Source organism: Nipponia nippon, unplaced genomic scaffold (assembly GCF_047370975.1).
Source record: "Nipponia nippon isolate SJK-2023a ecotype South Korea unplaced genomic scaffold, ASM4737097v1 scaffold_7, whole genome shotgun sequence".
NCBI lineage: Eukaryota > Metazoa > Chordata > Aves > Pelecaniformes > Threskiornithidae > Nipponia > Nipponia nippon.
Window position 1 is genome coordinate 25,426,884 of NW_028262391.1, and position 13,315 is coordinate 25,440,198.

Below are 13,315 nucleotides of genomic sequence, written 5' to 3' on the forward strand. Positions count from 1 at the left end.
GGCTTCTGAGGCACATTTCAAGCTGTGGCCTGACTGCTGATTTGAAAGCACAACTGCTTTCCAAAGGAAAGCTGTTGCTCTGCAGAATTCATAATCGCTTATGGGATTTTTCCCAGACATTTTCAAAGGAAACGCAAACTATTCAGCAAGCAGGCCATCAACGTGAAGGGGAAAAGGGGATGAATCCATGATACTAATTTGTTACATTCACCATCAGGGACACAGAGGTTAGATCCACTCTGATGCAGGTGCCGTGCTCTCAACACTGGCTTTCAGCGGCGCCCACAGCGTGCCCTGTTAGCAGAAAGGGACGAGCAACTTAGTTTCACCGCAGTTTCACTCTGCCATCTCACACAGATCACAGGAAAATGGGGCTAGCTTTGAATTTTAAGGGAGATCATGGCTTTACAGTTGCTCCCAAGAACAGTTTGGTGAGTAAAGGTGTTGAAGGTACAACCAGCTTCCCCAGATAGTCCTATGCCAGCTCTTCCAGCTATGCCTCAGAAGACTTCCAGGAGAAAGCCAAAGGCTCACGAGCTGTTGCCTGGCTCCAGCTACAGGAGGGATGAATGGAAGGAAAACCAAGCAGGTACTTACCACTGCAAGGGACAGGGCGATGCAACTGGCTGCTGATGTCTGCAACATACCTGATTTTGCATGGAAAGTGCCTGCCTCAGCCAAATCAAAAGGCATCACACCAAGTTCCTCTGAAGAGGGCAAATCTACGCAGGTTTTGCAGGCTCCAGCGAGGCACGATGCCGGGACTGCTTCCAATGCTGCTCTCACGCTAGTATTTGTCTTCCTAATTGCTCTGGGTTCACGTCCAATTCCATCAAGGCTTTCCAACTGTGAATCACACTGCAAACAAGGTTATTTGACACATAAAGAAATGTCCTTTAAAAGGAAGGTTTTACACCTGAAGCATTATCATTTACTACCTATAGGGTGACACTGAACCTGCTTGTTCCATTCCATCTTGCTGACACCTGGCCTGTTGGGATGCTGAGAGTGAGTTTTGTGCCAGCTGCATCCACTATGCAGGGAGCTGTGAACACCGGCACTTCTACATGCTCAGGTGAAGCTCTGGTGTGGTCAATACTCCATTGCTCAGGACAGTTCTCATTACCTGAACTTGAGAAGTTCACAAGCAGCACATTAATGATTTGCCTGCTTTTATAAACTGCACATTTCTCTTTGCATTGCACTAATTTCTTGGAGGGTGAACAATCAGATGCAAACCTATCACCTCTGACTTATTCATACTGATTTCCTCTATCTTGGCCACTGCAGTAACGTACAATCCTAAGGACCAACCTGGTTTGCCACAAATCGATGTTGGTGTCACGTAGCCCAGAGAGGCTGTGTTTTCCAGGGCAGAGATGGCACAGAAGGGGTGGACGATCCCTCATTCCTGGTGGCACAGGCTTTGGTGTCACCAAGACTACACCCAGGGACCCAGACACACCACTTGCTCCTGAGCCAGCCCTGTGTGCAAATGACTTCGTTTCTAGAGCAGATGGTCCGGCACCTTCTGGGCACGCTGCAGCTGACCACCGCGTCCTGGAGATGTGCTCAGGAACGCGAGGGGCAGGGCTGCAGCAGCCAGGAGGGGAGGCAGCGCCAAGGGCCCAGCCCACAGGGCGCCATCGGCCGTCCTTGGCCACGTCATTGTCACTTGTTTGGCTCCGGCAGCATAAAGGCAGTGCAGCGTGTGCTCAAGAGGAGGCACTTGAATGGGGTTTAGTACAAACAGCAACGAGTTTTGCAGTATTTTGAAAGACAATGGAGCATTAAGTCTGCTCACAGACACCTATGATCCCCCCCCCACAGCCCGGGGAAAACAGAGAAGTTAGCTTTTCTTACTTTTTTCCATTTCTTTTTGTTTGGGTGCCTGTGCCCAGGCAGTGGCCGCGGGGCCTCTGTGAGGAGAGGCAGGGACTGCCCGGTGCCGGACACAGCCGGTTTTGGCCACCCCAGGGCAGCTGAGGGAGCTGAGCCCCGAGCCGGCGGCACCCCTGTGAGAGCGTGCTTAAGAAAGGGAAGGACCAGCAAAGAGGGACTGTCAAGGGCAACCCCCCATTCCTCTGCACCTCTTGCGGGGGGAGAGGAGGTGGGAGTCAGGAATGAAGGACTGAAGCAGAGTCTTAGCAAAAAAGGGGTGGGGACAAAGGTGTTTGTTTGGTTTTTTGTCTTTATTTCTCACCATCCAACTCTATTCTAATTGGCAAGAAGTTCAACTAATTTCCCCCAAGTTAAGCCTGTTTTGCCTACGATGGCAATTGGTACGCGACGTCCCTGTTTTTATCTTGACCCACAAGCTTTTTCATCTTATTTTCTCCTTCTGTTCTGCTGAAGGGAAGTGAGAGAGCAGCTGGGTGGGCATCTGGCAGCCAGCCAACATCAACGCACTATGCTTTTCAATCTTCCACACAAACCAATTACTTGCTGTTTAAACAGGCTGCTCTGGAGAATCAAAAGTTGGAGGAGCTAAGCTTGCTGAGCTCCTGACTTCCCTTCCCCCAACCTCCAAAACCAAGAGTTTTTTGAAATAACTAGAAAGGGGAAAAATTACCTTTTACTTCAGACCAATTCCACAACTACCAATTTTTATCCAGAACTAACTAAAACATTTTGAATATACAGAGCACACAAAAGTCTGTGGATTTGGAGAAACTTCGAGCGACAGGTGACAGTCGAGACAATCCTATCACAGCTAATAAAAGAATTTATTGTAAACATACGTATCTTACACAATTATACAGTATAATACAGATAACATGAAGGATTTAAACACTCAGCATTACAAATAGGCGCAATATTTGTAGAGATCTTTAACTTGTATCAAGACTCTTTAGAAAGCCAGAGAAATATACCGTAACATTTCAACACACCGTATCATCTGTAGCGTTCCACACGCACCTGAAGGGGTGTGGGAAATTCCACCACCTGTAACTTATCTCCAAGCAATTCCCACAGGAACTTCTCACCAACAAATTTTTCTCCCACCAGTTTTCAAAATTCAAAAGAACTTGTTGCAAACATTTCCTACATCTGAAGGACTAAACAAATGTGTTATTTTCTGCTTTTAACAGATTTTATTTTTCTTCAGCAAACTTTATATATTATTAATATAGCATCTCCTAGGAGAATAACCTGTGGTTGCTCAGAAATGCAGCAATAGATCTCCACTGCAAGAACCCCAATAAGAACAAGGGGCATTTACCTGCCTGCTTCAGGGCCAGGTTCAGGACTCATTCTGAAACTCCATTCCTCATAGAAAAGCAAGACACAGGCAAGGAAGCCACTATTTGCAAACAGATGCCCAAAGATGAGCTCCTGCATCCTCAAGAGCTGCTCTGGGCGTATCAAAATCCCAGAAACTAAGCCCACAAGAGACGGAGGGCTGGAAATCCATGTGTCATTGCGGAAGATCATAGCACGACTGAGTTTGCCCAAAAGGCTGTTCCCACACAACCTGCAGGCTGTCATAGCGATAGCGACAGATACCTTGAAAATGCCCTTCTCTTTTCTAAAAGCTGCATACAGGGATGCCTGAAAGTAGTATGGACTTCTGAGTTCACTGCAGTCTACAAACGAAGTGTGGGGCCTGCAGTTCCCCAGCTACCTGGATTCCTCCCGACTCTCAACACTGAGCTCAAGTATCATGGTGAAACTGCTCAACTCCTTCACACTGACCTCAGCTGAAAAACTAATGTCAGGGCTAAGCTGTGCACTTTACTTGTGCAAGCAATCCTGCACTCAGCTCACCTGAACAAGCTAGAATTATCTTTTGAATCCAGAGCATCTGAAATACCCTTTCTAGGGGGCATTTAAGTCCTTCTCTGCATGCTGTCTCGATTTCATCCATTGGTCCCCTTTCCTAGATTCAAGGGCCAGGTTCTGCCACTCTTATTCTAACAAACTGTAACTCCCTGTTAGCTCTGATGAACTGAGGGGGCTTATCTACAGACCCTAGTTTTATTTAAGGTGGAGAAGACAGGCAGCATCTCATCTGAGGTACATAGTGCCTTCCTCAGCTTAAGAACTGCATCAAACCTACGCTACTCTCCTTCGAAGCCTGAAACCACCCTCTAACTGAACCGTCTTCATCAACAGTTCCTGCACACTACTGGAGTTACCACCACCTGTCTTCTAGCCCAAAAAAAAAGCACCAAAAGATAACATTTTGAAGATTTCTGTTCCTACCCCAGGCCAGGAAAGATAACTGTAGTTTAATATTTATAAAAGGCTTTGTATTGTCAAAGCACGGCACCAACAAGAGCGAGGCCTCAGTACACCCCTGTGAGGTAGGTATCCTGCTCCCCATGCTCAGAGATGGGGAAACTGAGGCACAGAGTGATTAAATCAAAGGCCATGCAGCAGATCAGAGACCCAGCTGAGATCAGTGCATTGGAGGCTGTTTGACCCATGCTCCACCCACATGACAGCACTGCCTCACAAAACAAGCACGCTGAAAGCATGACAGTCCAACAGGAGTCCCACCAGCTTTACAATGGCTTATTCACACTACTAGCAAGCACCCATGGGGCAGGACAAAAGGGTGGTGGATGTGGGGTGGTCAGGATGTCGTCAGCGAAGCCTTCCTCAGCAAGGTGTTGATAACCAGGCTGCAGACATGTCTCCTACACCAGTGATGTTCCTGAGACAGGTAAGTGCTGGGGTTAGTAGCAGAACTTCTTCCTGCAGTCAAGACATCAGAGGAGCTTCCCACAAGCAGCAAATCTCTGATTTTTTGTTCCTATCAGGCCTCTCTGTGTTGAGCAGAACTTAAGCCAAAGTGGTGCTGCTCCCACAGCACTTCACAGTCCAAGTTGATCATTATGTGAACGCTGTCAAAACATTAAGACTTGTACAACACACCTGGTCACCTGCCCTCCAGCACACTCCAAACCTTCTGGCAGCCTGGGGAGGCACTCGCTGGGCAAGCAAAGGGTTTCAGCCAGTCCAAGCCCACAAACGCTGAATGTTGTCCTTGCTCCTCTCCTTTCCCATGCAGGACAAGTGGTCAGTCAAATCTTACCAAGCCTGACCATGGCTTGTTCATCTTGATTGAGCATGTGCCAGTCTACCCTTTCTGAGGTGACTAAGAAAGGTGACATTGGACACCCCCTCTAGAGAGGCAAGGAATTTGGTTAGGTGACAAGCTGAATAAGCTAATGACAAGCCTACCCAGCTGTGTTCTCAGTCACATACACCATGCTCAAGCAGGACTGGCAGAATTTGTTGCAGCCATCAGCTTTCTGCTCCCCCAAACCTAACCAACTAACCCACCCATCTACTCAAATGACCCACCTTTAAAAGCTGCCTTTGACTTTTCTCATATTCAGAGTGCCAAAGCAACTGTTCTGCCCACTGCATGGGGAAATCAACTTGTATGTAGACTGCATCAAAAAGCATGATTTCTTTTCTTAGAAAAAATGTTCAATCTCATCAATACAGCTGTCTCAGAGGGACCAGGCCTGTGGAGTCTCTCACAGCTAGCAACGTGATGCAAACTGACAATGTTTGTTCAGCCACTGAACATACACTTACCAAGTAAACACTGACATTTAACAACTTGATTTGGAACAGAGCATCATTTTGTTGCATTAAGGTGCATCTTTAATCGGAGGTAACAATCTAGTAGCCCAATGTTATAAATGTATATAATAGTGTCCTACAGAAATACTGGATTTGTCAACCCAACTTCAGTTATAAATCCACCTTTCCTGTAGCATCTTCTCTGCTCTATTTCATTGTTCCTCATTTAGTATCTTCATATGTTTGTTTGTGAGGAAGTCAAGAAAGGGAATACTACAGATGGCTTTGTGAATATTCATCACTGTGATCTCTCTTGGAGTCCTGCAGGGAATGCATCAGAGATGCTATTATAATACATAAAAAGACACATGTCCATAAAGCAGTAAGTCAATACATTTACTAATGGGGCAGGGGAGGGGGGGAGAAAAAAGATCAATCAAAAAAAAAGGATAAAAGAGCAGGTGTTAGAGCAACACGGGAAAAGCATTAAAATGTCACAGCACAAAAAAGCCACTCAAATGACTGGGGAAAACATCTTGGGCACTGGGACAGGAAAATCAAGTGCTGAAGTATTAATTCTTGAACTTCTATAGCACAGACTATGTATATATATTTCTACATATAACATATATACAAATGTTTAATATATATCATATAAATATTTATATATTGCATGCAAGTAAATATTTAAACAAAGCATTTTCTCTCTCTAGTGTTTTTTTGTTTTTTTTGGGTTTTTTTTTTTTTTTTTTTTTTTTTTAATTTCAAGCTAGCCCAAATCATGGTGCTGAATAGAAACCAAAATGCGGCCTAACCGTTATCATAAAAATCACTCAGTATCTGAGCCAGAAAGGAGTATATCAGTAAAATAAAGAAGAGGTTATTTAGGTTGTTTAAGTTCTGTCTGGCCATGGGTAAGTTGTCTACATGGTAACCTGGGATGAACAAGAGTGAGAAGGTTCTTCCGACATCGCTCTGTAGAAAGATGTCATCTGCCTTTGAGCATGGCAACACCAGAAAATCCTACCTCAGATTTTAATGTTGTTTATGTTACCAGTCCTTTGCCACTATGGAGCTGAGAAATGACAAACCCCTCCTAAGGCTTGGATCTTCCCAGAATATAGTTCATAAATTCCCTCACTCACATGGTCTGAGCTAATCTGACTAAATTCCTCAAGCAGTTCAGCCCTTGGTGCTGGCATAAGTGGTCTAAGAGGAAACAAGCTGCTGTACCTGTTGTGAGGAGCTGTCTCGTATGCCACAGCCAGTGCTTGTCGTAGGATATCACTCATAAGCTGTTCAGTGGCCTGTGACAAAAAGACAACATTAGGACACAGCATTACAAAAAGAGTAAAGGAACATGCTATTTGTTCGAGTATCAGTGTAAGAGCAGCTGAAATTCTGGCTCACTTCAATCCTGTATTCCATCAGCAGGGGGCAGTTCAAGATTCCCAAGTGAGTTTTACTGGCACAGTAATAAGAACTGAGTATATTTAGCAGAAAGAAAGAGACCTATAGATGCACAGTGCTCAGACTGCAACTGCCCAGTCTGTTTTCTCTCTGGACCTGTAGAGCAGTATGTGCACAGCAGGGTGGATCCGATGTTCCAGAGCCTGTGCCTTGAAGAACATTTTAGGGCCCTGCTGCCTCTCAGAGACCAGAGCTTGTTTTGTACATGGCAGATTCCAGATATTCTCCTGGGAGCTGGTTTATGCTTGTTAGCCACTCCCTGTGGTCACCAGGCTTATGTCAAGACACTTTCACAAAAACCTCCCAGCCTGGACAGCAAGCAGACAGCAGGCATATGCCCACTTGGCTTAATCAAGGTTCAATCAACAGCTAATTAAGGCTCTTGGCTTTCTGTGCCTGTATCAAGACTAGAGCAGAGTTTTCTGGGACATTCAGAGAGGAAAGCTGGCATAACTCTACAATTATAACGGAGCAATCTGGTGATTACAATCTGTGTCTACAAATGGACGCATCTGTATCCGAGTTCAACTATGGTAAGTAACAGAGAGCACAGCAGAAGTGTGCGTGCATGTGCATGTGTGACCTGGAATGAATTAGCTTTTGTAAAACTGATCTTCTGATAAGCAGCAGTCTGTACAAACAACCCCAAAAACTGTCTTTGGCTGGAAACACAGCACAACACTGCTAAAAATAACCTGTGTTAGCCTTCAGTCCAAACCCAAAAACTTCAATTCCATGCTGTTCGAAGCTTTGGTAAGAAACAGTCTCTGTTTTTCCAAAACTGATTATGATAGATAAATGGTTTCTCGTACAAGGCAGAATTGCTGCTGTCTGCAGGAATTCAGCAGTCTCCCAGTAGAGACAACCCAGGCAAAAAGGAACTGAACAGTATTTAGGAAAAAACAGCTAACCTCTTATAAAATAACCAAGTCTTACAGAACTCTGGCAGATTCCCCCCCTCCCCCCAAGTTCTGAAGGGTAGGACAAAGTAAGGAGTACTTTTGAAGTTACAGAATGAGTCAGTATCTTGCCGGAGCTGAGAATCTGCAAATCGCTGTTCTGTGTCCAAGCCAACAAATCAGCTACAAAGCTGGAAACACACACAGAAGTATGCGACACTTTGGTCAGCTATATATCTTCCTATACATGCACAAAAATAGACATCAGACTCCGCATCTCCTTATTTGATAAATGCATATTAATAGGGATATTCAATCTTTTTTTCTGTAACTGTATTAACCCAGTAATGTAGAAAAGCTCTTAATGTGAAGTAATTTCTTACCTTTAAAATCATATCTTCTATTACTGAAGCATAAATATTCTTTTGTACCTCAGCAGGCTGAAAAGAAATCCCTATCTATAAAATACAAGAGAGAACAAAATTAATACATCAAACAACACAACCCACGTTTTGCTACAGATGAGATGAGAATGAGGTAACAGAAACTATTACAAAGGGTAGTTAAAAAACAAGCAAGCACACATTGCAGAACTCTCAGGCAGTGTAATCTCAGGCTTCATTTAAAAAAAAAAAATCTGGAGAAAATGAAGCTTGACCATTAGAACAGCCTGCAGAAATGCCTCTACAACACAGAAGAAACAAAAGCAGGTTTTAATTTTTGTTTCAGAAAGTCCACACAAAAACCAGGCTGCATTGGGTATCTTTGGATTGAGAATGGAAGCTCCATTTTAAAACTGTATATATATTCAATCCATGTATTCATAATCTTCCCTGCACCTAAGTATGGCAACTGAAACCACTTTAGACAGTAATCCTGGCACAAAAGTTCTCGATCAAAAGTGTTTCATCACCCAGTCACACTCTCATCATGCCTGTGCCCTTGCCACCTATGTAGCAAGACTAGATACACTGCAGAACCAAATTTTTGTCCCTTGATGGCAGCATTTGAGGTGGAGACAGAGATCCTTTCTTTCTCCCACAACTGCTACATGCAAACCCCTCCCGCTGCTCCTGTCTCTGCTGGTACAATGGCGAGCACTCTTTCCTACAAGCTGAGTCAGTCTCCTCTCTTTCCTTCCTGCTACTGTGAGAGAAGACTCCCCCTTCTCCATTTCTTTTACCCTAATTTGAATGGGGGAAGAAACCCAAGCAGCAGAGAAGTTTGCTGTGGTCTTAGCTTTACTGCAACTCCTTTTCAGGAGCTGCTACTAAACACCACTGCTCCAAGCAACGAGCCCAAATCTTGCATGTGGTGGGACAGGAAGAATTTGGTGCTAGTACTCTTCTTCCTCATTTCCCCTTGCTTCTAGCCTTCCAGGATGATTTTTCTGGTGCTAAGCCCTGCAACACAACTACTCTGAAATGACCTCTGGCTGGCATGCTTCACTTACTCCTGCCAGCACTGGCCAGCTGAGTGTCACGAGTCAGAAGGTCCAATTTTTCCAGGGCATTTATAGAAACTTTCATAAAGCATCCAAGGGCCCATATAGATGAAATAAAGGCAACTAAATAAATGTAAGACCACAACTAGCTTAATGGCAGTTCTTACTAGCTTTATGATTCACTTATTACCTTCTCTGCAGTGTCCCTCACAAACTCTGATGCAGGCAAGGAAGCCAAGTAGAACTTCATCTCCTCTTGTTTCTCCTCCTGTTCTTTCTTAATGTTTATTTTTAACGGCTCGCTGAAGTTGAGAATATCTACTTCCTCTTCGTGTTCTGGTTCTCGTTTCAGAAATTGCTGTAGTTCCTCTAGTTTTCGGCACAGCTCCTCACCACTGCTGTAAGATGAAGGGCATTCTGAAAAAGAAGCAATCAATTAAACACATGATAGGTTATGGAAAGCTGTTTATAAACAGATGCACACTCAAAATATGGTAAGAAATTAAGGTAATTGGAAGTTATTTTTGTAGTTCCTACTAAACATAACGATGAACAGAAATGCAAACAGTCATTGAGAGCCTTCTAATCATATCTTCATGACATTCATGGTCCTCTCCATCATCTGCCCCTACACCAATCGAGAAGGCTGCATTTCAAACAAAACCAGGCTCACGTGAATCTCCTAAACATTCTCACAGAAGCTTTTTGACAACTGGCAAAGCAGTCTGATGCTCTTCAACTTGCTTGGAGAAATGGAGTTTTTACTACGTAGGCACCGTGTAGCACTGAATCACCTTTCACATTGTGACAAGTATTATTATGCTTTTTGAGAAAAATGAGAAGACAGATTTGCAGTGGAATTACAAAAGTGTAACCTCTTCTCTGCCTGCTCGACACAAGCCAGTAAAACCTTTAGTGGAAAGCTGTGCAATAAACAGATTCTTTTCTTCAAAGACAAACACAAATCTAGTTATTCAGATACAAATATTAAAAGGTGGATGTAGGCTTCCTTTCCACCTTCAACAATTGCAATGCAGGGCCAGACTTAGCAAAGAATAATCAAATCCATACACTTCCGTGAAATACCTTAAATCCCTGTATGATCAGAACAGAAAAACATTCAGCTTTGGGAAAGGGATTATCTGAAGGTGAAACAAGGGAGCTTAACTGTGAAGAATGGATGAAATTGAAGATGTATGTTTAATACATACTAAAATGGACTGTGGAGATCCCAGAGCTATGCCTAGTACAGTAATGTAGCAGCTGTAATAACACAACGTGAAGCTTCACACAGGCCAATTCACTTCACTTGGAGGTAAATTAACCCCCACTGAGCTCCATGCTGCTGCTGCCAGTTTTGGGGTTTTTTTGTACCTGAACTCATTCACACTGTTTGCATGGTAAGTCTTTTTCACAGAGGCTAAGCTTACCCAAGGGCAGAACAGTCATTACGCCCTATGCTTTGTTTGTGTGCCCATTTATAAATGATTACACTGTGGGGCAAGAATCATCTCTCATCTACGCTGGGCCTCCAAAGGCCCCAAAGCACAGTAAAACCCAAAAGAGGCCCCAGAGAACATCAGGATTGGTAGGGTCAAGGGGCAGCCTCACTTGTAGGCTTGCCATTAAGATCTCCAACTTCTGTTATTCCAGAGTAAATAAAGTTAAAAAACAAAGAAAGTAAGAAACCCCTTCTCTTGAAGAAGCAGCACATGTGTGTGCATACACGCTGTCTTGAGCCATTTAACAAACGCTGTCTTTGGCAAAAAGGAGCTTTCTGTCCCTCCATACTCACCTGGCTCACTGTCTATCTGTGTCAGCACGTCTTCAATCGAGTCCTCATCGTTCCGCAAGGTCTCTGGGTCAGGTGGAGTGTAGCCATGGCATCGACACCAGTGCACCACGTGCTTTGTTTTCAGGGGTGTAATGTTGTGAAACCTGGGGTGCTTCTCTATGATTTCTTGTAGGATCTTTCTCACTGTCATTGCTCGTTGCCACTGTGACAAACCAAAGGGAAAGCTCATCACACTGGCTGAAACGTTTAAGGCTAGACTATGGCCCAGAACAATAATCCACGTTGCAAGGAAAACAAAAGGAATGTGATTTTCTTAGAAGTCAGAACGACAAGGAAAAACAAATGTGGAAGATGATCCTAATCCTGATATTAGGCAGCTGTAGGCAGGTCATTTAAACTCTGCTTTCTCATCCAAACAAAACCTCAAGAAAAAGGAACACACATTTACAGGGGCCCAGACACATCTCTCTTGACTTGGAACTGTCTCATCTTCCAAGTAACACCTAAGATGGCATAGTGCAAGAAATCCAGTAGAGAAAAATATGCTGCTCAACATTTTGGTTAAACTCTTTAATCATTTAAGTTGGCAACAGCAGAGGGTCTAATCAATTTCAACGTCTTCCTTGTAAAACTCCACAGCAAGATGACAAAACTATGAAGAAATAGAGGGAAATGTAACATCTACAACACAGAAAGGTCCAGATTAACCGAAATATTTATCTTGAGTGAACTGACAATCTATTTCAGCACTAGCATTGCTTATATCAGATCCCTCAATTCTCTTCCTGCAGAAAGCAGACACAATCCCATGAAAGGATGGACAAAGTATGTTGGGTAAAATTCCCATGACTGTAATATGCCACAGAGGAGTGATGAAGACAAAGTGCTAACAGGGCAGTTTGCAAAAATTCTGATTTTGAAAACGCTTCAAAACCATCTTACTTTGAACCAACTGAAAAATGACCTTTAGAGTCCCTTCTGCTTGAAAAAGCCTCTGAACAATAAACTGGATCACTACCTGGATACAAATCAGTGTGCCTTGCAGTAAGAAACGCTTCCATTTAAAATGCGACAGACTGCTTCAGAAAACAAATCCCCCAACAACAACAAGGAAGGTTCCATAATTCAGAAATCCTTCTTGTGTCCCTAATGACTGCTTATGAAACACAGGAGAAGAGGATCACCTCGGCTGCCCTCCTCTTCCCAATATTCCAGCTGTAATACTGTTCCACTGAACTGGCACAAAAAGAGCTCGCATCTTCACCTAGAAAACACAAAGCCAAAAACAGTATTAAATTTTAATATGTGAAGTAAGATAAATTCTGCTTGTGATGTTATTTAGTGGAGAAGAAGAGGGAAATGTGTTTCATGCTCATAGGATCAAAGAGTGTAGCTCTTACAAATGCTGTGCTCTCTTTGAGAACAGCACAGATATGTGCAGCAGACACTTTGGTTTCTGAATGCAAAATCAGCATCCCTCTTGGTCAGGATATACAGACATCTGTGGCTATGGGCCGTTTTAAGCCTCTTCTTCCCCCCCCAAACTGTAATGATATAGACCTGTAAGTCTGTCTTCCTTGGGAAAACGTTTTTCTTTGCCAACAAATTGCAATATAAAAATGAAACAGTGAAAAGGTTTCCTGGTAAAAACATGAGGAGGGGATATGAATCCTAAGCAACGGATTCATGAATGCTACTGTAGGCTAGAGAGCTGTACGTAATGAAAGCTTTACTGTGCCGCCCACTCCTACTTTGCCCACTGTGCTTATCTCAAGAGGGTCTGCCCTACTCAGTCTCCAGGACAACTTGTTTAAAGTGCATTAGTTACCAGAGAAAGCTGATACATTTTCAGCTATGTACATGAGTAAGAGGTATGCAATTATAAAGTACCATAAAAGATTAAAACATTTCTCTGCTAACTACTACCTCTCATTTAAAAAAAAAAAAAAAAAAAAAAAGGCAAAAACCCCAACAACAAACACATTCCCATGCTGAGCTGTTATATTTGCAAGCATTTCTGAAACCCTGGCATTAAAAAAAAAAAAAAAGCGCATATATCTTTTAAGGACAAACCAGGGAAAAGAAGACCTACTTGCAGCTATTATGTGAGGAAATACAATCTATTTCTAATCAAAAACAGGTGAAAGTTAATAACTGCTGACAACA

At 43.4% G+C, this 13,315-nt stretch overlaps 1 protein-coding gene across 10 annotated transcripts in view; it reads right to left on the reverse strand.

Annotated features, from left to right (window-relative positions):
- Window positions 1-2,707: 2,707 nt before the first annotated feature.
- YEATS2 (YEATS domain containing 2) overlaps window positions 2,708-13,315 on the reverse strand; it is a 51,138-nt gene continuing 40,530 nt past the window's right edge. For 8 of the 10 annotated variants that reach the window (XM_087739941.1, XM_087739940.1, XM_087739939.1 and 5 more), the window contains 6 exons: window positions 12,334-12,413; window positions 11,150-11,351; window positions 9,545-9,771; window positions 8,294-8,368; window positions 6,775-6,848; window positions 2,708-5,862 (listed from right to left, as the gene is read on the reverse strand). In XM_087739941.1, the coding sequence (XP_087596067.1) occupies window positions 5,754-5,862; window positions 6,775-6,848; window positions 8,294-8,368; window positions 9,545-9,771; window positions 11,150-11,351; window positions 12,334-12,413 (767 nt within the window). In that variant the 3' untranslated portion in view covers window positions 2,708-5,753. Of the gene's footprint in view, window positions 5,863-6,774; window positions 6,849-8,293; window positions 8,369-9,544; window positions 9,772-11,149; window positions 11,352-12,333; window positions 12,414-13,315 lie in introns of those variants that run through there. The other 2 variants (XR_015700567.1, XM_087739943.1) reach the window with 2 other exon arrangements.